General features: G+C 40.7%; 1 protein-coding gene across 1 annotated transcript; it reads left to right on the top strand.

The window, feature by feature from the left end:
• Window positions 1-13: 13 nt before the first annotated feature.
• YY1 (YY1 transcription factor) lies at window positions 14-25,199 on the top strand (the record flags this gene model as incomplete). The annotated part of the gene is made up of 5 exons (XM_082000028.1): window positions 14-710; window positions 10,439-10,601; window positions 21,066-21,126; window positions 23,570-23,728; window positions 24,839-25,199. 5 exons carry the CDS (start codon window positions 14-16, stop codon window positions 25,019-25,021), a joined length of 1,263 nt encoding a protein of 420 aa, XP_081856154.1. The 3' UTR covers window positions 25,022-25,199.
• Between the last annotated feature and the right edge of the window lie 2,726 nt (window positions 25,200-27,925).

Genomic DNA, 27,925 nt, shown 5'->3' with positions numbered 1-27,925 from the left:
CCCTCGCCCCGCCATGGCCTCGGGAGACACCCTGTACATTGCCACGGACGGCTCGGAGATGCCGGCCGAGATCGTGGAGCTGCACGAGATCGAGGTGGAGACCATCCCAGTGGAGACCATCGAGACCACCGTGGTGGGCGGCGAGGAGGACGAGGAAGAGGAGGACGAGGACGAGTGCTGCGAGGAGTGTGGCCCGCACCACCCGCCCCATCACTACCACCACCACCAGCCCATGATCGCGCTGCAGCCGCTGGTCTCGGACGGGGACCCTAGCGGGGCGGGCGGCGGCGCGGCCGGCGGCGGCGGGGGACAGCTCCATCTGCACCATCACCACCAGGAGGTGATCCTGGTGCAGACCCGGGAGGAGGTGGTCGGGGGAGACGACTCGGACGGATTGCGGGCCGACGACGGCTTCGAGGACCAGATCCTCATCCCGGTGCCGGCCCCCGCTGGGGAGGACGAGTACATCGAGCAGACTCTGGTCACCGTGGCCGCCGCCGGCAGCAAGAGCGGAGGCGGCGGCTCCTCCTCGGCCGGCGGAGGGGGCCGCGTTAAGAAGGGCGGCAGCGGCAAGAAGAGCAGCAAGAAGAGTTACCTGAGCGGGGGAGGCGGCGGCGGGGCCGAGGGCGGCGGCGGCAGGAAATGGGAGCAGAAGCAGGTGCAGATCAAGACCCTGGAGGGGGAGTTCTCGGTCACCATGTGGGCCTCGGGTAAGTGCGCGCCGGACCCCTCCCTCCCCGGGCCCCAGGCCGCGCCGGCGGCTGCCCGGCTCGGCTCAGACAGTTTTGTTTTGAAGGGAGGCCATGTTTTGATGTGTGTGATGGGCGCCGCCATGTTCATCGCCAGGGCAAGTATGGCGGCTCCCCGAAAAGATGGCGGGGTCTGCGCTGCTGCCGCCGCTGCTCCTGCCCGGCTCCGGCGGGGGGAAGGAAAGATGGCGCCGGCCGCCAAGATGGCGGCGGCTGAGGGGGGTTGCGAGAGGGAGGGAGGCAGCGCGCCGCTGGCTCCAGGACTAGGCCGCAATGGCGTAGTTTCTGCAGCAGGGGGAGGCGGGGTGTGCGGGCGGGCACAGGGTGCGGGGCGAACCCAGCCTCCTCGCTTCTCCCCCCGTCCCCGCCCCGCCGCCGCCGCTCCCCGCGGCGCCCCGCCGCTCGCTCCGCGCCTGCCCCTCGCCCTTCCCTCCCTCGGCCGCCGCCCCCCGGCGCCCTCTGTCCTCCTTCTCCCCCGTTTCCCGGCCTGCTGCCGCCCGGCCCGCCTCCCCTCCCTTCCCCGGCCGCCGCTGCCTTGCCGGCTGCCCGCCTGTCGCTCCTCTCCCTCTCGCCCTGCGCTGCCGCCGCGTACCCGCGGCCCCATTGGGCCGCATTTTAATGCCGAACGCGGGCGGCGGCCCCGGATGAGGCGTGTGCCCCGGGCCGCGACCGTTATGTGTGTGTGGGGGGAAGAGCCGCCCGCCCCAGCGCCGCCCGCCCCGCCGGCTCTCCCCGGCCTGGGGACGGCGATCTCCCCGAAATACCGTTTTACAGCTCGCCCGGTGGGAGTGGGCCCGAGGGCCGCCCGGCACCGGCCCGCTGGGCCGCCGCGGTAGCCAGGCGGGGCGTGGGTGGGGCCTCCCCGCCCGAAGGCCGCGGTGCCGGCGAGGGGGAAGCGCCTCTTCGCCCCCCGCCGGGGATGCCCGCGCCTCTCGCCGGCGTCGGAGGGGGCGGCGGCAAACAACCGGCCCTTCAGAAACCCCCTTGTCAGGAGCCGGTGTCTGGCAGCCGAGCGGGCTGGCTCCGCACTCTGGAGGCTGGCCTCCGTCCCGCGGAAAGCAGCGATTTCTGGTTGACCCTTGGAGACCGTTCAGCTTTTCCTCGGCCGGGTCTAAAGCTTTAAATAGGTGCAGGGAGTCTGCGTTGTGTGAGATTGCATACATTTTTTTAGGAGTTGGTTGGGGGGGTTTTGTGGAAGTGTCTCTTGTTGTGAAGGTGCGTAAGTGTCTGCGGGGCTTGGAATAAACCTGACATGCGCTTGCCTTGCCCTCGTACTTTATCTGCCACGATTTTCTGATCCTTTCCTTTAATATAGGGGGTGGGGGGAGAGAGTAGAGCCTTTTTTAGTCAGCTGAAAAGTGTTACTTGTGGCACATTATAATTTTTTTTTTTGTTAAAAAAAAATGTATTGCTGGCACCTAGGCTCTGTAGTCAAAGTTCTGTGCTAAAGTTATGTAAGTGTCAGGGAAAAAAAAGCAGTCAGATTTTATGAGTTCATGCAATATTTAAATTGGTGTGTGGTCTTTGAATAGTGGGTTGGTAATAGGTCTTGTGTGTCATCATTGTTGTGCTCTTTTAAAAATTCAAAAGAGTCTAGTGAGATAGAGATAGTTTAAGCTTCCAATGTAATATAAAAATGTTTGCTCTCTGTAATGCTTGTGAATGACCAGTAGCTGTTAGAAAGGGCAATGTTTGAAGGTAAAGTGTATTGGATGGCTGAATTCACTTGTCTGGAAATATGGAAAGAATGGTGATTTTGATTTTTACTCTCTTTTAAAATATAGGTGACTACTTAGCAAGTTTGACAGGGTATATGACACTTGTGGTATATAGTTGGTTGACAGCTTAATGAGTCTGATCAAAGTTCCTGTCTTCTTGATGAACAGAAAAGAACTTTGAGTTACCCAAATACTGCTTAGTAGCATGGGTTTTTATATGTTTCATTGTATGATTGTATGAAACCTGAATTAAATCCAGTTGCTGTGTTGTGTTTTTCGTTTTTTTTTCCTTGGAATTGACCATCCAAGAAAGAAAAAAAGGTAATAGAAACTAATACAGTCTTCTGGTTTGTGGAAGCTACCTAAGATAGCTGAGTGCAAGTGGATGTACGACTCAAGCTGGCAGGATACAGGACCTTGCTGAGATCAACTGACAATTTCTAGCATGCATTTGCACTCTGAAATTCAGAGTGCCTGATCGGATGTTTCCTTAGAGCTCCTGCATGTTGATTATTACATGACTGAAGTGAAGTATGTATGTAATCAATACACTTGATTCTCTTCCTGTGTGCACAACTTTTACATTAGGGTAGCCCTATTGATTTCAGTGGTTTTGTTCTTTATGAGCGTGACCATGCAAGCTCAATGGGAGTGATACCCACTTGTAATTTACTGGAGATCAGATTGCTTTGCTACATTCAACTCATTTATATCCATGATGCAGAATACTTATTCTGACTTGACTTCTAATGCCAAAAAAGCCCCCCAAAAAACAAAACACAAAATACATAGGTGAAAGAAAAGTATTAGAGTTTGACCTCCTCTCCCTGTATGCATATGTGCACACACCCACAGATACCACCCCCAGGTCCCCCTCAGCTTCAAACGGCCTTTGAATCATAGACTCCTAGAATAGTTTGGGTTGGAAGGGACCTCCAAAGGCCAACTAGTCCCACCTCCCTGCAATGAGCAGGGACATCTTTAACTAGAGCAGGTTGCTCAGGGCCTTGTCCAACCTGACCTGGAATGTTTCCAGGGATGGGGCATCTACCACTTCTCTGGGCAACCTGTGCCAGGTTTTCATCACCCTCATTGTGAAAGATTTCTTTGGTAATAACCGGCTCAGTTAAGAGTAGGCTTTTATGCCTCTTACACAGCTTACTGAATGTTATGGAAGTGGTCTGAAGTGGTCAAATGCTGACGCTTCATTGTTGTGTTTTTTTAAATTTTAGGGGGGGGGCAGTTGCCAGAAAAATTCCAAAAGCGGCAAAACTGTGGGAAGAAAACCCCAAACAAACCCAGAACAAACTACTGGCTTGCAAAAGGGTTGTTGTACTAAAGTTTCCCTGCAGAGTCAGGCATACCTTATTTTGAACAAAGACATAGTTTTGCCTCTGTATTTTGACATAATTAAAGACTTGCTTGCATACTGATGTAATTGACTGTTTGGTTTAAATGCACAGCAAAAACTTTATCAAAAGGTAAATAGTAAATAAGCCCATGCATCAAGATAAAACAATGAGCCCTATATTGCTGTTCTTGGGTATTTGAATTGGGAACAACAGCACTTTGGTCACCACAGTGTGGGAAGACAATGTGAATTAATTAGTTGGTTCTGTTTTCTGGTGCTGCTATATTAGCTTGTACACGGGTGGTACCAAATTTATCCAGTCATAAATCTTTGTTCTTAAATGAGTGCATCATGTCTGGTAGCACCTCTTGAAATGTGTAGAAATAATCTGTGAAATATATAGCAATGTGATTAAAGGGGACTACACAATCCTTGTGTTGTTACGTGGCTACTTAGAAGTTGTAGTACTGTTGTTGGCAACGGTTTAGCCTTACCATAACTTCTCTTGTCACCTTGGTATCTATGGTGATATCAAACTTGTGACCCATGATTACTTAATTAAAGTGTTTAGTTTGAAACAGGAATGCTTTGTTCTAGTTCAGATTAGCTTTCCAGATCTTCAGAATGGAATTATTTGTCTTTCTTCACATGTGAAAGTAGGAACTGAACAAAGGCGTTCTATTTTCTAAAAGGGTTGAGGAGGTGCATTTGGTGGATACTTTAATTATGTTCCTGTAGTGTGCTTTCTCTATGCTGTCTAATATCTATCCTTATTATTTTAATTGGGGTATCTTGTAATGGATTTAGGAAATAATGTATATAGTCAATGGTGGTCTACAAGTGAGACACCCCAATTTGTACTAGGCAAATTTGTTTTTATGAAGCGGAATTTATTTGTGCCCTTGGTAGATTCAACTTGAATCATCCTCTAGTGACTGTCTTCAGGTTGGGTACACAGTAGTGACAGGGGAGAGGAAAGATCATTAGAAATAACTTTGTCAATTTGTGCTTGTAAAATGAATTCTTAGATGCAGGAATGTTTGGGAGGGTGGTGCTGAAATGCTGGAATTTCAAGGCTTAATGGGGGGGGGGGGAGGGAATGTATCTGTGTAACTACATCTCCTTGTAGGTGATGACTCTTGACTCTGTCAAGTTTTCAAACCTGGAATAGATGTTGGCTTGAACTATTATTGTTAGCATAGATAGCCTGCTAGCTTAGGGCTGAAGTAGCACGACCAAACTGAACATTGCCCACAGATGTTAAACTGCTGAAGTAGCCTATTCCTAGATGGGAAAGACAAAGATGCAGAAGTTAAGTGTATGGTTTGGAAATGATTCCTGATAATCCAGGAAGCCTGTGCTGTGGACCCATATTTGGAAACTCTGGGTGTTCATGTTGGGTTTCTAGAGGTTTTTCAAAACCTCTTAAAAAAACTTCTTATGTCTTAAAGTAGAAAGGTTTTCATTTGACTTCATCAGATTGCAGGAGTGAGAAAAGTAATAACCTGCTGTTTTACATAGTATAAATGATAGACGAGTCATTTAATTCAGTTGTGGGTCTGTATCAAGGATGGCCAGAATTATTTGTGATGACAGGTAATGAGCTTTTTCAATTATATATTAATTTTTCATAATGCAGGCAGAAAGTGATTGTCTAGCTCCTTCAAAATATTCAGATGATAATCTGATTCTGATTAAGACAATGGTGTAGGCTTTTGGTATCCATAAGCATTGAATCTGCCCTGACATTTTTGCCAGTGAACCTTAGAGGATAAGGTAGATATTTTCCTGTAGCTGTTTTAAATATCTTTTCAGTTTTGAAAATGAAATACATGAATGTGATTCATCACTTAAAATGTCTCCATTAAGTTGCCTCTTAGCCCACCTTCAAACTAGAATCTTCAAACTTGCTATTGGATCCTTCCCTGAGAGGTCCATGTCACTTGTATGCTTATGATTCAGAAGGTTATAGTGCTTCAGCTCAGTGTCTCTCAAATGTTGAAGTCACATGATGACTATTGATATATGCAGTGTTTTTGTCAGTTCACGTCTCAGTGGTGTGAAATAAGAGGTGGGTGACATGGGGAAAGAAGAACCTGTTCTCCCATCTGTGTGCAAGGCACGTCAGAGGGAAAGTAACCTAGCAGCCGATTAGGTTAAAAAATGACATACTGCGCAAAATGGAATTTAACATTCGGAAGTGTCTGCTAAATAACTGTATTATTTAACAAGCTAATTATGGTTCTTTGCTTCCAAACATGACCAATGAACTAATTCGCCTGAGGAGATTGCAATGTGGTAGCAATAACCAAGCTGTTACCGCAGTGCCTTGGTACTGCACAGTTGCCAAACACATCCTTTATCGTGTAATTGCATTTCAGCGGTTCCTAAAAACAAATGTGTTTAACCGTGTGATCATTAAAAAAAAAATTCAGCTTAAGTGTTATTCATCCTTTTATTTGGTAAGCAGAATGTCTTTTAACTTGGTACCTTGGGGTAGAAGCTATATGATTAGGTCTCATTGCTTTGCTACCAAGTGTACCTTCTGAGCTCCCTTTTGCCCTCCTTATTTTCCACAGGGGAAAATTGATTGAATAACAATGTGTTTTTCCCTGCTGTGTAATAGAGGAGGATGACTGAGAGAATTTGGGATCTAGAAGTAGAGTATGATGGGTAAAATCAAGAATAACTGAGGCAGAAATACTGACAGGACTTCTTGGGTTAAGAGTTAAGGGAGTCGTCATATAAAGCTGGGGAGTTCCAGAGATGTCAGCTGGAGCTAACTGCTGTTCTAGAAATGCATGAAATAATGAGTTCTGAGGTGGGTGGATTTTCAGTGCAACAGTAGAGCTGCAAGAGATGGGAGAAAGTGTGCTAATAAAAGTGAAAAGTAATCAACAGAGTCTTGGGAAACAGATTCTACCGTGTTTTGTCATTGGACTGTTACATGGAATCTGCCGTTACTAGTTTTATCCCAATAATCTGGCTTCTTCCTACTTCAGTTGGTACTTGGGCTTGGTACTCTTAAAAGTTCTGGTTATTTCACCAGTAGAAATATATTTTACATGGTAGTCAAAAGATAAGGCTGGCTAAAAAGGCTGAATTTTCACTGATCTTAGTAAAAAAAGTTTGTTTGACATACTTGCTTTGAAGTGCAGAAGTGAATCCAGTTCAAGATGTATATTGCCTGTATATGTAGGGCATGAGAGAAGTGGAGAGGGAGGGACATTGAACATGAAGATTTGTTTGGGTATGTCCTAAATGGTACATAGACCAATTTAGACTAAGTATCTTAATGCAGTTTGGCATAGAAGGATGTTGGGGGGGTATCTGTGGTGTCTCTAACAAGTTAGTATTTTACAGCTTTATGAGATAGATGAATATTGGATGTAGCTATTGCTGTGACTGGTAGTGCCTGTTTTTGTGAATATAAAGTGATTAACTAACTGACATGCATTCAGATCTTCAATACCTTTTAGAAGATGGGACTAAAATCATGTTCCAGGTTCCTTACAGAAAACTGCATTAGATCTGTAAGAATAGCATTAAATACGCACTTAAGCAGAATGCCTTGTATTTCAGTCTGCTCTACTCTCAAATGGTTTTAAGGGACAAAACAAAGCAGATCAGATAGTATATAGCAGTTAATTTCCTTTTCCTGACTGATTCCATGGCTCGCTCTGTATTGAGCTTGCATGGTTGGCATCCATATTTAGCTTGGAATGGGCATAAACTGCATGGAGTTACTATGCCTTATTTGTACTGTACTTCTCTGGAGGTGTCACTAGAATTTCAGGGTTGAATTGAAGGCAGAAAACATCAAGCAGTCAACTTGCCCTGTTTGCAATATCGGTTAGCTTGTCAGCCTGAGTGAAAGTTTGCTTGGACTTTAGCCTCCAAACTTTGAGCTGCCTAGTCTGGGTTGGTAGTTGATCACAAATAAACTTGTGATAAATTGGTGCCTAGTGGACATCAGTAGAGTTTTTCCAAACTTCTTCCAAAGAATTGTATGGGGATTTTTTTTCCCAGTGACTTGATAATGTCATAGGATGGTCTGGATACTAAAGAGCTACTGAAGTCTGCTGCTGCTTTTGAAAAGTATTTGGCTTTTGGTGTAAACCAGGTCCTCTGTCTTGAACAACGTTAGCCTGATGTAATTTTTGTATGTTGTTGTTTTGGTTTAAATTAGTTTTTAAAACTGCAGGTGTGTGCTTCTGTAAAGATACAGGGGTTTTGTATAGGAAAATTTGATTGTTTTTTTATTTTCACATAACTGTCAATATATGAAGCAATACTTTATCTTATTTTCTACTGTATCAAAGCCTTATGTTTGTAGTTTTTCACGTCTTACTCCAAATAGCCTGTGGAATTCAAAAGCTGTGGGATTGATTTCTGTTGTCGGGCTTTAGGGAAGTAAAGGCACTGAAGACTGGCTTTCAGTTTGGCCCTCAAATAGCAAGAAAGCGTTGTGGAATAGCAAGCCTTTACGCTATGGGAGGAAAGAAGATCTTAAGGAATGTATACAAAATTTCCCTGTTGACTCATGCATCCGATCTGAGGCAGGAAATGAAAACTTGTTTCTGTTACGAATGTCATCAAACAGTCAAACTGTAAGTTTTGGGTAGCTGTTGAAATGGCTACGTTGAAGGCAGGTGATTTCCTTCCTAGTCCACAGAACGGAGAAGGCATCGCTTTTAGCTTTCCAGAAGTTCTGTGCTCTTTGAGCTTCATAAGCTTTTCTGCCTGTGTAGGCACTGCTAAATATCTTTCCTCAAGCTTCTGTTTGGAAGAATGAATTGTTGCCAAATTGGAAGTTTATTGACTTGAATTTGTAATTCCTGCAGGTGCCGTAAACCTTACCATACAATCCTTGCTTAAGGTAAATTCAGTTGCTTTCTTTAAAGCACTGGTAAAGGCTGAAAGGTAGTGTGGTAAGTGCAAAACTAGGTTAGAATAAAAAAATTGTACAAATTCAATTTTGTAATTTATTTCCAGTTTAATGTTTTGGATATGATTTTCTTTAACACTTCTGTCTTTGCAGTGTTGGAGTCTGTTTTCCTCTTTCACCATGGAACATATACATGAGCTGCTATTTGATCTGGTGGATCAGATTAAACCCCAAACTAGCAGTAACATTTCTAGAAATAGCTCGGTGGCAAACATTAAAAGCAGGCATTACAAATTGAATAGAAATTTCCCCTTAGTATATTTATTTTATTCACATATGTCTTGTCCTCTCTTTCCTAACCTAAATTACTGAGTAATGAATAATGTTATTTCCTGTGTTTTTGCTTAGGGGGAGGGGGAGAAGGGGAAAAAAAAAAAGAAAAAAATGTTGCCTCATTTGTTTTCTGCCTTATGTTTTACTACCTTTTTTTACAATTTTTTTTTAAAGGTGGTAGGACTGAAGTAGTATTTCCATTCCTTAAACACTACCTGTAAAATAAAACTTCCTGTTATTTTTGTAAAGCCTCTTGTGTATAAACTGATTTGAAGAATCTGCTCCCCATACACAGAGTAGGAGAAGTAGTGTAGTGGCAAGCTCATTAACATGTAGCTGAGTAGTTACAACCATATACATATATATATGTCCGTTGTCCTAGGTGTGTTTGAGGGTTGAAAACAGATTAGGTGCTGTGTCTGTCTTCTGCTGGTGTGAGCACTGCAGTGAGGAACATAGGTGGGTGTTTCCATTCTCTTGTCTGCTTTGTGTCTCTCTGGTTTCAGTTATAAAATATAAAGAGGAGAGAGAAAATATTGTACAGTCTTGGCATATTCTAAAGTCTGAATGTGAGTAGACAGCAACAGCAGGTCTTCCACCTGATTTCACTGCAGTCCTTGAGCACAAATGCATAGGGGGAGCTCCAGAGCAGATAAAATAGCAGTTTCTTAACTGGCATGCAGATCAAAGCTCTGAATGATCACTATTTGTTGTTTACATAGTAGAGTGGGAAAGAGCTTAAGCTGGCCTCTGCCACGGAAGAAAGAAGCTCCCTTGGGAGGGAGACACACTGTTTAGTGTTTTGCTTTCTTTCAGACCTGTCTGCAAGTGTTGAAAAACTTTAGTTTCATGGGCAGGTGCTAAAGCACATTAGCAGTTATTTTTAAATTTCTTGTGCCTCTGTGACACTCCAGTTGGAGGTCAAGGAAGTCTGAAGTAAAGATCAGTAGTCCTAACATCTTAGGGTAAGTACCTGCCACTCCTCTGGTAGACCTGCTTGGTTATTCACTGCTGTTGAGATCCAAAGTGGGTATGGTGGAGGTTAGTCTTGAAGAGGTTAAGGGAATTAAATATTTAGGCATTTTTCAGGAAAAGTGCGTTATCTTTCAAATGCAGCCAGCATTCATAGGGTTGTTCTACTTATTTCCTTAGTTGTTTGTGTTTAAGTAGATATGTGACTCCTGCTTTTTTTTTCTGATACACTGTGTTCTTTCTGTGTTCTTCATGCTTTTAGCTATATGGATGTCTTTTTGCACTGTACAATTAGAGTGGAAATCTGGAAGTGCAGTCTACTCTTAAGTGTGCAGCAATAGTGAGTTTGTATTGAGATGCAGCCTAATAACTTACATGCTCTTTTGATCTTTAATATGTATTGAATTCAGTATTTTATGTATTTCAGATGATAAAAAAGATATTGACCATGAAACAGTGGTGGAAGAGCAGATCATTGGAGAGAATTCTCCTCCAGATTACTCAGAGTACATGACAGGGAAGAAACTTCCTCCTGGTGGAATACCTGGCATTGACCTCTCAGACCCCAAACAACTGGCTGAATTTGCTAGGTAAGTAGGAAGAAAGGATCTTTAAACTAAAATGGTTTTCTTTTCACTGGTTTAATTATGGAACTATTAGGCAAAATAAATAGTAGATTTAGTATGGCTTATTGTTCCATCTTCTGAAACATGGGACTTAATTCAGAACAGAGTAGCTGATACTGTGTTAAGATAACTGAGTTTTATATTCAGCAGTGACTTCTTCCATAACTTCTTGTCTTTAGTTCTTGTTGAGTAAGACAGGACCTAAATACATCTATAGACTCAGTCTTTGACATGACAAAATGTATCTTTCCTGTGAGTAGTCTTAGATTCTTCAGCACCAAAGGATCCGATAAGTGAAATGCTGCATTCATGTTGTTTAGTACAAGAAAGCTAGACTACACTATTTAGTTTGTAAGGCCACTTACGGTTCTTTTTTCACCTGCTTCTTGCTTCTTAAGCTTTAGGTCTTAAAATTCTTTTTAATGGAGTCACTTTCCAGTGCCACTGATAATTGCAGTTTCACAATTGGTAACTACACTGCTTGGATTTTCCTTTAGTGAATCAGAATTGTAACTCGTTTACGTGTCAGTATGTTGACCTGAGTTACAACGTGACTTTTACTTTCAAGTAGAGGTGAAGCTCTGTTCTGTGGTGGAGTACTGAAAGTGTCATGTGTTCCTTTCCTCCCGCCCTTCCCTCCGCAGAGTACCCTGGATCTGGTACTGAGTGCTCAGGGCAACCGTAAGGTCACCAGAGGAGTCTGCTTTGGCACCTGGAAGGTGTGACATTAGGGTTGCCTTTGCAACATTTACTTGGTCACCTTGTCTGTGTATGTGCTTGTAATTACCAGAGGCATACTCCTCCACTCGGTGCATGGGTTGCATCAATGCTGGTGTCTCCAAATATTTGAGCACAACTGCTAGCTTCCTGCAGCTGCTATAATAAAGCTTTCCCATGTTGAAAGCAAAATGTATATATGAAGCTACACTCATTTTCATTTGGTTACCAGCTGGCTGTTCTTCTGAGCTCTGGTGCACAAGTCTGACACTTAGAGCAGGTGGGTGGTCACATGGTGTTACTTCCTGGGTCAGCTAGTAGAGGGAGAAGTATGCTTTTTTTGGTGTGGTTTTTTTTTTTTCTTTGTTGTTGTTGTTGTGTTTGTGTTTTGTTGCGTTTTTTTTTCTTACCACGGGGTTTTTCAGCTAGTTCCTAGATGGCAGGGACTGTTGAGACAAGTTCTGGTCTGGCTTCTCAGTTGGGTAGATCTTGGTGTCCTGTGTATGCATTTACTGTTTTTTCACCTCTTTTGATCTTGCTGCTTTTTACAAGCTTGTTCTGTTACTCTCCAGTGCGTTTGTACTGGAGGATTGCCGGAACAGCCTCATCCCACAATTATTTTCAGTAAATCCATTGAACTGTGGAATTTCAAGGCTCCTAGTAATAGTTTTGCAGGGCTTGCTCCCTGCTTCAGGCTGTCTGGTCTGGAAATGTATGAAACCACATCAAGAACAACTGAAGACAGGGTTTTATCTAAAGCAATGGGTGGTTCTAGTTGTTGATACTGTTTTTACTTGTTTTAGTATTGTTGATCAAAATGTCCGTGTTTTCCTCTGAGACCTGTTGAACGGTTAATACATTTTTTTGTGAAAGCAAATGTTTAAGTGATACTCTGTATATACTCTAATTCTAAAACATTATTTACACATTTCTGCTTATCATGTGCTTAGAATGGTATTCTCAGTTATTTCAAAACATGATGAAACCTTTGGTTCAATTAAACATTTAAGTACTGAATAGCAATCTTTTTGTTAGGAAGTTAAAATAGTTTCTCGTGGAGTATTCTTCATGCAAATACTGCATATTTTTCTCCAGATTGGTCTGAATACTTGAAATGGTTGCCAGGATTTGGTTTCCTTGAAATGACCACATTGCTTCTATCACATCTATCTGCATATGTCTTAATACTGTAAAATGTACTGCATTTTTGGGTTTTAGTTAGTTTTCTATTGAGAAAATAGTGGCAACTGGCAGTAATTTAAAATTTCCACTTTTTTATGGTAGAATGTTCTAGAGTTAGAATTTGTAGCAGGTGGTGGAAGGATTGAGTTCTATGCATACAATCTCTTTTCTTCTTAATATATTTCTGTACAGCAGGTAACATGTAATCCGTTAGATTAAGACAAATATATGATGGTAGAGTAAGCACCTTGTGGGGATGTCACCTTTAGCAATATCCCCAAGTTGCCCAAAATCTCTGACAAATTGTTCTGACAGCTTAATTGCAGATATAAAAAAAAAAAATCAAGCATCTTTTGTTTTAAGAAAGGTTTTTTGATTTCTTGGTCAGAATCAATGACTGTCATTTGCCTTAAAATAAAATAAAAAAAAAAAAACAAGGAAGGTGGGGGAATTAAAAAGAAAACTGTGTTAGTTGTATGTCGGATCTTAAGTGATTGTGTATAGCTGAGACTGAAGAATATGGGTGTATTAATATTTGAATATTGCTTGTGAAGGTCTGGTCCTCTTGCGGTGAAGCATCTTGAAGGGACTCCTTTTAGCTAGTAACATGAATTCAAGCACTGGTATCTAGAAACCTATTTTTATACCGATAATTGCCTTGTTCATCTAGATTGCTGTGCGCAGTATCTTTAGAAACCTTGCATGGCAAACTGGAAGAACAACTGGGTTTACATGTACTGGAATTGGGTTTGGAGGTCCCAGGTATACAATTGCTCATGCATAAAGAATGTGTTTTAGTGTAAAATTCTCCGGAAGTTTCCAGCATTGCTGGTTGCTTTACAGTTCAGAATTTTGAAATTCTCAATAGCTGTATTCTGAAAACTTTGAGCAGCATGTGAAGTTGAAACTGTTAGTTTTAAAGTTACTAAGTAGCTTAATGTGCTCTGAGTAAGGTTTTGAATAACAAATTTGTGTTTTGATGACTTGGAAAAAATAATTGTGCACAGTCCACATATAATGAAGCATAAAAAGTAAAATTGTATTCTAAGTTTATTTTGTGTAGTTGAGAGCAAGTTACTTTGGGTTGCTTTCCTATCTTCAATAAGGTAGTTGGAGGAATCATTTGTAGAAATTTTTTATATATACATATACACACACACATTTGTAGAAATTTCTATACGCTTGTAGAAATTAGCTACTCAAAACCAGGCTAGATTCACTGTTTATAACATGCATCTTGTTTTGATTAAGGATAAGTTGTGTGAGACATTTGCATTGATTCTTGGGAACAAAGTTCCGAGGTTAAGTTTAAGTGGGCAAAGCTTGAATTCTAGTGGTAACAGATTTCAGGCAAGGTTCTGGAGTTCTGATCATGGTCTGCTTAGTGAGAGGTAAGACGGGGTGGACTTGGTACTTGAAGTTCTCTGTAATTCTGCAGCTCTTATAAAATAAAATTTAAAGCTGTAGTAATTCAGCATCTGCAATGGACAGCACTGGTGCTAGGCAGCTAGGTGGCACTAGCAGAGTGAGCAGTTACGCTGTCTCTTGCGATAAAGTTGTCTTTCACTACTTCTTTTAGTGCTTTTGTCATTGAGTCATGCAGCAGGAATCCGGATCCTTTAACTGGAACTGTTATAGTTATTCCTGGAAAGGCTTTTATACATTCTAAAACTATTGAAAACACTGTGAATAAACAAGCTGTGTCAGAATATTAAGATGTGTTCAGTAATGTGTAGACAAATGACCATAAATTATACTTGGTTGGGCAACTTATCACCTTTTACAAATTATTCATTCTATTGTAGGATTCCAGCATTTTCTCCAGTATGCTTTAAAAATGCAATAAAAAAAGAGAAGAAATGGTGCATTTCTCTTAGACAATCCTATCAATGTGAAACATTAGTTGTGAATGATCTGCTAAGAAAGAAATAAAACTTAATAAATTACCATGTTCCCATTTGATACCTTTGACTGGGACACTGGGAATCCCTTCAAGTGAAATAAAATGTTTCATCCAAATTGAAATTGATGACAAGTGGTTCTGTAGTTAGCTGTGAAGAAGTCATAACTGTTTGGTAATAAAAGCTTGGGGAAGTAGCAGGCATATTCTAGTTGGTGCATATGGCAAGTTTCCCTCAAACAAAGCCACTAAAAAGGATATCCCCGATTCCCCTCTCTCTCCCACTTACCCTCCAGACAGATGATGACTGAACTGGCTAAAGACATTAGAATACAGGCATCAGTAAAATGAAGGAATAAAAGGGGAGGATGATACGGCTGGGAAATGGGCACAGCAATGGGTCCTAGTGGTAAAAACTACACTCTGTGGCTTTATCTTCTCCTGTTCTTAGTACCTTTTCTGAAGGAGAGCCGTTGTAAGGACTGCCCTTTCTATCCACTTTCCAAACCAGATAGAAAACAAAGGAGAGGAAATTGCATTAGAATTTGAAATCAGACACCCTTCTTGAAAGTGACAAAGCATTCTGGTCACCTACATTTATGACTTAGGCCTCTTTATAAGGTGTACGCTTTTGTACTCGTTTTGTTCTTGTTACAGAGAAGCTTAAAGGGCAGTAAAATGACAATTGCTTTACCCAAAGTATTCTTCTGGGGGAGGGGAAATCTCTTGCTCTGTACCACACTGCAAAAAGTCACTCTCTGTTTACACATATAATATTCTTTGTAACTGGAACGAAACTAATCATTATTTTTGCCAAAATCTCGGAGTGAGAGAGAACTTTTTCTTTCTATGACATTTTCCTACATAACTGTGACCAAAGCATGGTAAGACATTGGCTGTGGGCTCTTTGGTTGTAGATAGATTCCTAGGACACCTTGTGCCACTCCCCTTTTGTCTATTTGTCCAAAAGCCAGTCTAGCCAGTTTCAGGAGTTCTTCAGCACAAAGGAATTCTTGCAGCAGTGTGGGGCCATGACACTCATGTTATTTCTGGCTCAGCAGGGCAATACAAGGGCAGAGTGAGGGAACAGATCAGAAGTGGCAGTGACGCTACTTGATAGAGAATAATTTCCTCTGCTTATAACTCTTCTTAAGGATGAGGTCATCAGCACAGGTGAATATCACTGCTGGTCATCAGAGACCTCTAGGATGTGTCAAAGGAATTGCCTGTGAGACAGTAATGCTGTTTAGGTTAGATTTATGCATAGAGGGAGAAGGAAGGATGTGAGAACGCAGAATTTCAACAGCGGCAAAAAAAGGAGATGACAGAATAAGAGGGAAATTCTATACTGTTAATTTGTTTTTGACTTACAGATTTCCTTTATTCCTAGCCTGTTTCTGTGGCTAACTTTTAAAATTGGGCCTATCTTCAAGATAATAGGTTGTGAAGATGGACAGAGGTTTGGAGTGGGGGTTGGTTCTGTCAAGGTACAGTTCTTTCAGTCAGCTGGGTAGATGAAAGGAGGTGGTTAGCTGTTACTTTCAGGAACTGGGTGGTTAATATCAGTGATTTCACTCAATCTTCTTTATGCGTGTATAAGAGAGAGTGCTTTTATGGAGGCTCATTCTGTGAAGCTATTGGGTTGCGCACCTTCCTGCTGCCTCTGCTGTCTCCCATACTCTCTCTCCACACCCCCCAATATAAGTTAACAGACCTAGCCTTTAATTGCAGAGTCCCAGTGCCTTGATCCAAAAGGTACACTTGCTAGTTTTTAGCAGTTGCTACTACTAGGCATGGCCCGTATAAACTCACTGCAGAAATGAAAATTCTGGTCTTGTCATGTAAATTGACTTTCTGCAAAGGCAGCTGTTTCAAAAGTTCCACCCAGGTACTAATGTGTGTGTCTGTAGTTGTTTTAAATAGTGGTATGTGTTAGAGTTCTGTTTTTGATTAATGTTTCAGGCTAAGAAAACTTGGACGGAGCTGGTAGAGATGCTCTACTGGGTGGGAGCCAAAAGTCTAACCACCAGCAAGAGCTACCTGCAACAGTGTAATTAAGATCAACAGCCCAGATTCTAGTCTGGTCTCCTTTTGCAGAAAGTTAATTTTAAAGTAAGACCAAAATCTTTTTTCTAATACATTTGAATATGTAAGTCTTTAAATTCTTCTTTGAGTGATTGTCCAGATGGATTCCACAGCCTTGTGAGCAAGATGACACTTGTGACAAAATGATCTGTCATAGCTGTGCCTGTGGTTTATATGCCCTCATGCCTTTAATCCAAGTGTATGACGGGCCCAGCAGCTTCTTGCTGCCTGTGGCACTGACATATAAGCTGGACACTGTTTGCCCCTTCCTGTTGAAGGGTGTGCTTCTGCTTGGTTGAATAGCTTGGTTGCCTGTGGAACCCTGTGCTTATACATAGTCTTTTTCTATATTTTAAGCTTAAGTCACCCACTTTCCCATATTTGCGGGAGAAATGAAAAGATTTAAAATCTAGCCCTTTATTAGCTAAACTTTGTTGTCATTTTGTAGTCCATAGGGACTAAATGTTTTTACATTCCAGTGTACTGCTGGGCTGATACTCCTCACTTTAGAAACAAAGCCTGAAATTAAAAAATCAGCTTATTCCAGAATGGACACTCATAATGTTAAGCGCCTGCTCAGATACTGAAAAATGTAAAGTGTATGTTGAAGCTCTAGTCTGTCCCATGTCTGACCATCCAGTTCTGCTGTGATTTTTTTTTTTTTTCCTCAAGCGTCCTGACTATGCTGATCTAGAAGCTTCCTGACTACACTGGCCTGAGGTATTTTCCCTCTCACTCTACTTCAGCAGCCTGTTACAGATGACACTGTTGCAGCATTTCTTTCTCAAAGATTGACTTAATACCAGAGACAAGACACAAGAGTTACAAATATAATATAATGCAGTGATCTGTGGGATCTGATAGAATCATAGAATAATTTGGGTTGAGCGACCTTTAAAGGTCATCTGGTCCAGCCCCCCTGCAATGAGCAGGGACACCTTCAACTAGAGCAGGTTGCTCAGAGCCTCGTCCAACCTGACCGGGAATGTTTCCAGGGATGAAGCATCTACCACCTCTCTGGGCAACCTTTGCCGGTGTTTCACCACCCTCATTGTGAAGAACTTCTTCCTCTTATCTAGTCTAAATCTGCCCTCTTTCAGTTTAAAACCATTACCCCTTGTCCTATCACAACAGGCCCTGCTAAAAAGTCTGTCCTCATCTTTCTTATAAGTCCCCTTTAAGTACTGAGAAGATGCAATAAGGTCTCCCCAGAACCTTCTCTTCTCCAGCCTGAACTACCCCAACTCTTTCATCCTGTGCTCACAGGAGAGGTGTTCCATCTCTCTGATCAATTTTGTGCCCCTCCGCTAGACCTGCTCCAACAGGTCCCTATCTTTCCTGTGCTGAGGGCTCCAGAGCTGGACGCAGTACTCCAGGTGGGGTCTCGCCAGAGCGCAGAAGAGGGGCGGAATCACCTCCCTCAACCTGCTGGCCATGCTTCTGGCCATGCTTCTTTTGATGCAGCCCAGGATATGATAGGCCCTCTAGGCTGCGAGTGCACATTGTCGGCTCATGTCCAGCTTTTCATCCACCAGTACCCCCAAGTCCTTCTCAGCAGGACTGTTCTCAATCCTTTCATCCCCCAGCATGTACTGATACTGGGGGTTGCCCTGACTCAGGTGTAAAAAATGCAGGCCCACTATTGCTATTTACCACATCTCTTGTTAGTGATTCCTTTTCTGTCTAGTCTCTCCCTTTACAGGTAGTCAGTTAAGACTTCAGAACATAGTGGTTTTACCCATTCTTATGGTGTCACGGACACAGATTTTGGGCCTAGAAGTTCTTTTGCTTTGTTTTTCGGGGCTGGGGGAATGACTTAGCCAACATTTAACAAGTTGATAGAGTTAGAAATAAAGGAGGTGTTTTTGGCACCAGCTTTGTCCCCTAAGGGTATTTCTTCTCTAATGGCATTAAACCACGGCACTATGTTATCTCATGTCCTGTCTTGTCAAACCATTCTTCTGTGTGTCCATTTTGGCATAACAGATGCTCAGCTCTCTGCCTTTTTCTTTTGTAAAAATTGTAGAGACATAATAAGGAGAATCCCGTGCAAAGAGTGGTTGAAAGCTTTTTGCAGGGGTACTGTAAGAAAACTTTTGTGTGTGTTTTCCTATAGCCTCAGTACATGTAGTACTATCAGTCTAGAAAGTCACTGGAGAGTGTAGTAAGTCAGTTAATCCCAATTACTTATTTGGACTTGAGTGTTTAATACTTCAAAGAGGCTGTGTAAACTAACCACAGCACAGCACAATCATTCTATATTCCATATATAAATTAAATTTAATCAATAAGGTCATCTAAGTCTGTAATCTTGGAAAAAGAAAAGTTATCAGGAAGATTAAGATAATAAAGAGGCTGGTCTACAGGAACAGATGTAGTTTGCTATGTTCAAGATGTTTCTGCCCCTAAAATTATGAAATGTTTAGGTATGCTGTTGGTGATGGTGCAAGAGGAGCTTTGTCAACGCAAATACCTCACACCCATCTTCTGGGAGCTGTTGGTATCTGTAAATGAGAGAATTGTTGGATATGATACTCCACAGCTTCCTTGGGTATGATACTCCACAGCTTCCATACATTTGTCACATCTGTATTTTTAACCCTGCATGAGACTGCAGTGTTCTTCAGTTAGCACTGTATGTATTCAGTATAGTCTGGAGATGCTGATCCAGCAGGAGTTTCTTAAAGCGTCCACTTAGAGAAAAGAACAAATGCAGCCTCTAAATCCTGGGGTTTTAATGTCGTGTCTGTGAAGTGGCTAACTGTCACGTGCTGTAGTCCCTAAGTGATCACTTGAACTGGGCTACATCTACAATACTGAGAGGAATCAGGTTATTGGAGGGACAAATTGTAGCCCACAGAGCCATAGGAGACTTCTTCATCACATATGAATCCTCTGGCGGTTGTAAGGAGATTTTCCAGCCTTCAGGACTTCTCAGGAAAGTTTTTCACTGTCCTTGCCTTAATTCCACCTCACAAGGCCTTCCATTGCTGTCCTCTCTCATCTGTCCACATGAAGGAGGCAGGTGAAACAGCAAATTTCAGCCATATACATAGGAATGTGACAGTGCCAACGAAGGCTGGATGAATGCTTATGCGGTCAAATTGGAGGGATTTTAGCTTATTTTCCCTACAACATTTGGGAATTGTTTTGAATGTTTAGAAGTTGCTGTTTAGCCAGTCTCAGATCACTTATTAAAAATGCCTGTAAAAAAAATTCACGTATGCACTACTTGGAAATCTCTTCCCCAAGCCTGTTCTTCTATATCTGTTTCCAGGAACTGAATTCATGGGGGTTAAAACTGTCTTGGATAGCAACAGACTCCTCTCCTTCTTAACCTTAAGAATAGTAATTCTGATAATTCTAATAATTCTAATTCTTTTGTTAAATTCAAGCCACTCATATCTGTTCAGTTGAGACTAGAGTGTACACCAGAAAAACTTTAGTTTAACTTACAGATATGATATGTAGCTACCTTATCATACAGGACTATCTTGTACTGTATTGCTAGGAAGAGTCATTCAGGAACTCACATAAACAGACTAGCTCCCCTTCTACAGCAAGGTTTTGGAACGTGCAAAATCTCATTACTTATCTAAGTGAATCTTCAGCTGTATGAGATGCATTTATTTACACCTGCCTACTTCCACCATAAGGTAGAGATAAACCATTTCTTTTTGATCTTTTTTTGAAGACAGCACTACAGGATTGAGAAATAAAGATAGGTAAAAGGGCAGTGCACTTCCCTGGAATAGTGTCCACAACTGACTCTTCACTGATGTTCAGACAGGTGGTTGTTATGGCAGGACTCTTGTAACTTTTCTACAGGAAATATTACTGTATTTGAAACACCTAACACATGCAAGCAGTAGTTTGCTGGCTTCCTTGTGTAGTCGCTGGAGACTAATGGTGCCCATTAAGTAGTGGTGAAGATCCCTATCAGCAGCCAAGAGTAAATAGATGATTGCTTATCAGTTGCCAAGTTTGGAATCCATGTGCGCAGTAGCTTAAAGTAAGAATAATTGCCATTTCTGTGGTTATAACAGATGTCTACAACTGTCTATGTAGCTTCCACAACTTGTCTGCCTTCCTTGCTTCCGTAGAGTTTTCTTCTGAAGTCTTGTGTGGTGAAAATACTGAAGAATGATTGGGGCTGCTCTGTCCTTCATGTCCCAGTGCAGGGATGGAAAGGAAGTGAAGATATATAGGCCACATGGGTACTGGCACAACGAAAACTGAGTTTTCAAACAAAAGCTCCTAGCTACGATTAGTATGTCAGAAAAAAACCTCTATTTCCACATCATCAAAGGACTAGGACGGTAGTATTTAAGGTGATGTTGAGAGGTGATGTTGTAAAAGCTGAACTTTCCAAATGCTGAATTATACTGTAATTATTATGAAGGTTTTGAAAGTATTAAACTGGATACTACTGATGCATGTAATACTATCGAATAAATGTGCGCGTTATGTAGGCAGTTGAAGGAGAAGAACTGTCTACTAATGTTTTTTGTACTAATTTGTGTGGGGTTTTTTTTATCTTAAAGAATGAAACCAAGAAAAATTAAAGAAGATGATGCTCCACGAACGATAGCTTGTCCTCACAAAGTAAGTGAAGTGCTCAGTTTCTGAGTTGGTAGTAATTTGTAGACCAGAATTTTGTATTGATGTTTTCTCTTGAGAATGAATAACTAAAATATCTTACTGTTAATAGACTACACTCAGTTAACTGTATTTTAGTTATCGTTCTTTAGAGGCTTCCTTAAAAACCTTTCCCTGAATAATATATTATTCCCATTCCTTGTCTTAAGGTTAGTGCATCCCTAATCTTCTGGTAACCATGATGCACAGTCCCTAACATGCTGGTTTTACTGTTGTGATTTCCTGCCACCCAAGAATACATACTTGAAAGAATGTTCTGAAAGCTGTTCAAAGTACGTTCCTAAGATCTATATATCCTCTGCTTGGAATCTGACAGATTTGGAGTCTAGATCAGGAATCAGCAATGTATGATGCAGACATCAAAGTCAGCATTATTGGAAGATTTTGAGTTAACATTTCACAGAGCTGGAAGGTGCATCATCTTGGAAGAGAGAGAGGCATCCTGGAGATACGATTCTAATCCACTGGTAGTGGGGAAGCCTCTGTCTTGAATAAGTGTTGCCAGTCACCTAGATTGGTAGCATCTAGCTTTACTGCATTATCCAGCTTTTGTAGAGCTTCTGTTAACTGAGTCTGTAATGAAAAAAGACAAATACAATCTTGCTGACTTCTGGTCTAGATAAGTGTGAGCCTAAGCAAATAATCAGGGCAGATAGCTAATAATACACATTAGGGAGCATGAATAGAAGGCTTATTTCTGACAGACATAGTCTAAGGAGTTTGCTGGATTCCTCTTTGTGCTTATATTGATTTCCAAGTCTTCACATGTCATGTTCTTATTTTAGTATAGTATGTAGAGACACAGGAACAGTTACTCCTTACAATATCGAGGAATGCTGCCTTCATTTCTTTGATTTACTTTTTCATAGCCTCAACTTCACCTGAAGCTGGGGGGGGGGGGAAGAATATTCTGTCCTTCCATTTTCTCTTTTCTAGTGTGTCTAGGCTTTGTGCATTTATGACTTCAGTTGAAAAAAGAAAAATGTTGTAGAAGGTATAACTGCTCCTCTCAGAGGCAAGCAAGGACTTTGAAATAAATGCAAAAAAAGTTAATGGTATGTTTATTTTGGTGCTGCTTTGCCCCGACCAGTTTTGTTATGTGCAGTGAATGGTGGCACAAAACTTCCTAAATTAGCCAAAAAAACCCTAGTGCCTGAAGAGTGAACTCTTCCTGAAAGTGACACTTCTCACTTTTTTTAAGAAATAAGGCATATTTAAGTGTGGTTATTAGTTTTGGAAAAAAGTAATTTCCAAAGAAGAAGCCTCTGGAATTTAAAACGAGCAATTGAATGTTCCTTTAGGTTCTGTTGTCAAATTTGATGCCTCATAACACAGTGATGTTGGTAGACTAGTTTTATGTAAAATTAAAATTAAACAGCATCACTTGGAGTACAAGTAGAATTTACAGTTGTTAATAGGATTTTGTGAGGGATTTTGAATCTTGAGGAAGACATTTATAAAACATACATGATATATGTCTATTGATGTCACTAAAAGGTGGGAAAAAAAAGGTAGAGAAGGGTTAGGTAGAGAGAGCTTCAGGTCACTGCTGGCTTAAGTGTACTCTGGAATCAAAAATAGTATTCCTGTGTCAATGCAGCATGGACCTCAGATTAAGACTTCTGATGCTGTACCTGAGTTAATGTGAGTATCTTCTGCTTTTAGGTTGAGTTGGCACTAACTCAGAGATTCTCCTACCTTAATCACTTTGTAGGTTTAAACTGTAGAAGCAGTCGCAATATCTTTATATCTCAAGGTGTTAGTGATCAACCTGCTGCTGCCAGTTTGGACAAATTAGTTTCTGTAAGCTGTTATATGCTAGAAACTTTCTTGCTCCATTTCTTCTCAGGAATGAGAAGGACAGAGAAGGAAGAGAACAATGTTGGGAGGTAGAGTGGTGCACATACAAATTGGTACCAGAGAATAATCTGTGGTATAGTAGAGACTATATCCTATCTTGTAGTACTGTAGTACTCAGAATATAGCACACTGAAGAATATACCATAGCTATCCATGAACTATCATTCTCTCTTTTGTTTTTTTGTTGCCCTGAAATTGTAAGTGCCTTTGTTTGGTTTATTCATTTGCTTCTATCAGAGCTGCATCTCCTCCGTGAGACTGTCCTATTATTCATTTGACTGCACATGGTTCATAATACTGAGGAGAGGGTTTTTTGTTTGGGATTGGGGTTTTTTTGGTCAGCTTTTCAAATTTTTAGTTTTCTTTGTATTGTTTTTTTAAGTAAATGTAAGAGTTTCCCTTCTCAGGGCCAACTTTTAAGAAAGTATTCAGGACATAAAAGCATTTTAAATGCTTGTACTGTAGCAGATAAAATGTTCTTTATCAGAACTAGGTTATCTACTAATTGAGTTTCACTGTTCTTTTAAAGGGCTGCACAAAGATGTTCAGGGACAACTCTGCCATGAGGAAGCATCTGCACACTCATGGCCCTCGAGTACACGTATGTGCAGAATGTGGCAAGGCCTTTGTGGAGAGCTCAAAACTAAAGCGACATCAGCTAGTTCATACCGGAGAGAAACCCTTTCAGGTATTGTTAACCTCCAGACATAAGTACCACGATTTATTTGGCAAACCTGTAGACTGTGACTGTAACCAGCTTCCGTATATATGACTTCAGGGATACTATGTTTTTTCTAAAATCAGATGAGGCACTGAATGATCACCTTAAAAACTGAAAGTCCCCTTAAGCTATGGGCTATCGTTGAACTATTTGCGTGGGCTTTTGTTAGAAATTAGCAACTTGTATGTACATGGGAGATACCTTCCAAAGTATAAAGTTACCCACTTTAAAAATGAAGTCTGCAGTTACTACTGAATGAGGAAGATGTCTCTTTCTCCTCATCATGTTTTCAACTTGGCACTTGTAGACAACTGAGACTTGGGGCTGTTTGCTCAGTTGACTCATGATACTAATTTTCAGTAGCAAGTATTAGTCAGTTTTCAGCAAAATTATGGTAGTCACTGAATCTCTTTCCATTCATATCGAGTCATGCGAGCTTCTGCCACCAGATGTCCCCTGCCTACTTCCTATGATACTCCTTATAAATGTTCTTTACAGGTATTCATAGTCTTGAGCATATCTGTGTTCTCCAGTACATGTTTAAGATACATAAGTTTTGTTGCTTTTTTTTAATAATAAATTAATTCAGAAACTTGATTTGCAGTCCTCAGGCATTCACTTAGATGCGTATGCTGGATCTGCTGTGTGTTAAATCATAAGTATTTACTGCTAAACATGCTGCCCTTTGTATTCTGAGCCTATCTTAAAAGCAAAGCTGGTAAAATGAGCAAATCTTAGCAAATTATCGCTGAAAGGGGGAACTTCTGACATGAAACATTGTTTCTGTTTTCTAGTGCAGCATAAACAAAATACTGTTTCAGATCCATAGAAGGTATTTTTAGTGAACACGCTTGCAAACTGGAAGTTATTTCCCTCTTTGAAAATAGATGCAGTACCATGGTAAAACAACCTGAAGTATTAATTTTTTTAATGGCATTTACAGGTGATGCCCACAGGTTCACCTATAATAATCTTCAGCATCTAGCTTCATGTTTGTGCACTCTAGTGATCTCAAGAATACTGTTCTAATGAGTACTATTTTGTTAGCTAATGGAGTGTGTCTTTTCCTTTCAACAGTGTACGTTTGAAGGATGTGGAAAGCGTTTTTCACTGGACTTCAATTTACGCACACATGTGCGAATTCATACTGGCGACAGGCCCTATGTTTGCCCATTTGACGGCTGCAATAAGAAGTTTGCGCAATCAACTAACCTGAAATCTCACATCTTAACACACGCTAAGGCCAAAAACAACCAGTGAAAGTTGGAGGAGAAAGTTCTTGAACTCAAAGCATCTTACAGGAGTATGAATTGGAAATAAATATGCCTCCCCTTTGTATATTGTTTCTAGGAAAGAATTTTAAAAAAAGAACCCTACAAACCTAAAGGACGTGTTTTGATAAGTAGTAAATAAAAAGCAAAAAAAACCAGAAAAAAAACTTTAAGGTGACGTTGCTAAGATGCTCTACCTTGCTCTGTAATCCCGTTTCAAGAACACGGTGTTTTGTAAAGTGTGGCCCCAACCGGAGGGGTCAGTTCATGAACTTGCATCAAAAAAGACAATTCTTTATACAACAGTGCTAAAATTGGACTTCTTTTCACATTCTTATAAATATGAAGCTCACCTGTTGCTTACAATTTTTTTAATTTTGTATTTTCCAAGTGTGCATATTGTACACTTTTTGGGGATATGCGTAGTAATGCTATGTGTGATTTTTCTGGAGGTTGATAACTTGCTTGCGGTAGATTTTCTTTAAAAGAATGGGCAGTTACATGCATACTTCAAAAGTATTTTCCTGTAAAGAAAAAAAGTTATATAGGTTTTGTTTGCTATCTTAATTTTGGTTGTATTCTTTGATGTTAACACATTTTGTATAATTGTATCGTATAGCTGTAATGAAATCATGTAGTATCAAATATTAGATGTGATTTAATAGTGTTAATCAATTTAAACCCATTTTAGTCACTTTTTTTGGAGAAATACTGCCAGATGCTGATGTTCAGTGTAATTTCTTCGCCTGTTCAGTTACGGAAAGTGGTGCTCAGTTGTAGAATGTATTGTACAGGCACTGACCTTTTATTAACACCTGATAATATGTACATCCCATGTAATAGAAAGGGCAACAATAAAATAGTGGTCCTAAAGAAAGAATATGGCAGAAAATGATCTGTAAGCATAGTCTGTTTTCTTTTGTTGTCCAGAGCAGTCCTAGTTCCTCTTGACCTCCCAGAAATTGGAAGCTAAATAAACTCAAGTTTCCTTTACTTTGCATTCAATTACAGTGATTTGTGATGACATTACATAATGCCACAACAGGTGGTATACCTAATTAGAGTCACAGAATTGGTGACTGTAATTCTGTTTTTGAGTGAGCTAGACTTCCATTAACTGGAATGTTGGATTTGGAGACTTGGCAGAGTTTTCAATGTGCCTGGACAGCAACTAGGTGAAACAATACAGTAAATAGCTAAATGGGCACCAGTGTTTAGTCAAGGTAAGGAATCTTGGGAGGTTTAAATGCAATAACAATAGAAAGTGGGGGAACAGTAGGGTTTGAGTAGTCATACCAGAAAAAAAGAAAATTGTCTTTTTCTTTTGTCTAACTTGCTTGGCTGAGTATAATGATGAAAATACTTGGAACCTCGTTGGACAACTTTTACTTCAAAACAGGAACTTGGGGTTCTCGGAGAACTTGATGGAGTTTTGATGGTCTAACTAAAAGTGGTTACTACTCATTTGTTCAAGTGTTCAAAGTAAAAAATTTGCAGATACTATAGTAAAATGTGACAGATTAATAAACATAAAAATATGCACAGAAATGCATAAGTATTATTTTTTAGAGGGTTGGATGTGACATATTTTATTATAGTAAAAACTGTTGTTAATATTTTTCTGAATTCTGTTCTTACAAAGTTCATAAAATTTTTCATGGCTAATACTATGAAACTTACTTTTGAGTCCAGTTTTGGTGGTAGTGGAAAAAACATGGGTAATAAGGAAACTATGCTTAAGACCAAGGGAATTTTCATCTGAACATACGTTAATCTGAACACTGCAGCTCTAGTCTGAGGTTATTAGGGGCAGAGAGAAAGATGGGACATTTAATTGTAAAGTATGCATTAGAATTTTGGCAGTATTTTTTTAATATAAGGAGTTCTTGAGCAGGACAATATGCTGAAACTTGTATAGTTATAGTTAAATTAAATTCTGTATACAGTTAAATTAGTGTCTATTCTTTTTGGAAGGAAATAAAATCAGTTCAGTCTAGTTCTAATGGACCTTACATTTTTTTTCTTAAATGATATATATGATGGTGTTAGGCTTGCGCAGAAGTTTGCTTTCCTGTGTCATAAAGTGGTACCCATTTTACTGAACTCAAAGGTAAAGAGCTTCCTTGATGGTGTCAGTACTTCATCCTTGAACATACATTTGAGACTAAATTATATATGTTAAATATTGATTTGAGGATTAACTGTGAATTGAAGCTTGTATTGTCCCTAGTTATATTGCATCTGATTAAGGAGAAAGATCTGAAAACTTTCATCTAGGCCTCAGATCAGTAGCATTCAATACACTCCTGAGTGTAAGTAGCATGAAAGATTTTGCTTTGTAACTAGGTAATTACATATTGGGTATGAATAAATACTTGCATTGAGCAGCTTCTGTAAGTTATTTAAGCTTTTAAAGTATAACTGGCACATCTTGTTCTTAAAACATTATGCTTAGTTGATTCCAGAGTTTCCCTTACGGATTTTCAGTGAAGAAATTACAGACCTTGAGAATAGCAACAGAGTTGACTTTGAAACCACCATTGCCACCCTACTGTCAACAAGTTCCTGCATTACACCACCAATTTGTGAACAAGTTCAGGTAAGGAGAGGAGAGTCTGAGAGGTGGGGGAAATGCAGCCAGTGGTTTTAAAGCTGGCTGAAGATTTAAGTGCTTATTCATCATGCCCCTTCTACTGCTCATTTGATCTTACATTTCATATTGGCTTATCTGATTCTGCTGTCGAAATAGAAGGAGACAAATTCTGTAGCTGTTACCTTTTGGACTCGGACAATTTTCTGAAAGGTAGAACTGACTATAGAATTTTCCAGCTGTGTCTATTTGTAGTCTGCCAATAGCAGTAGGTCCAGCTTTAAACACAGGACAAACTGAACT

The sequence above is a fragment of the Phaethon aethereus genome, assembly GCF_964289735.1.
Source record: "Phaethon aethereus genome assembly, chromosome: 5".
Classification (NCBI taxonomy): domain Eukaryota; kingdom Metazoa; phylum Chordata; class Aves; order Phaethontiformes; family Phaethontidae; genus Phaethon; species Phaethon aethereus.
Note: the sequence above shows the minus strand (reverse complement) of the source record. Positions and strands in the feature narration are given on the sequence as shown.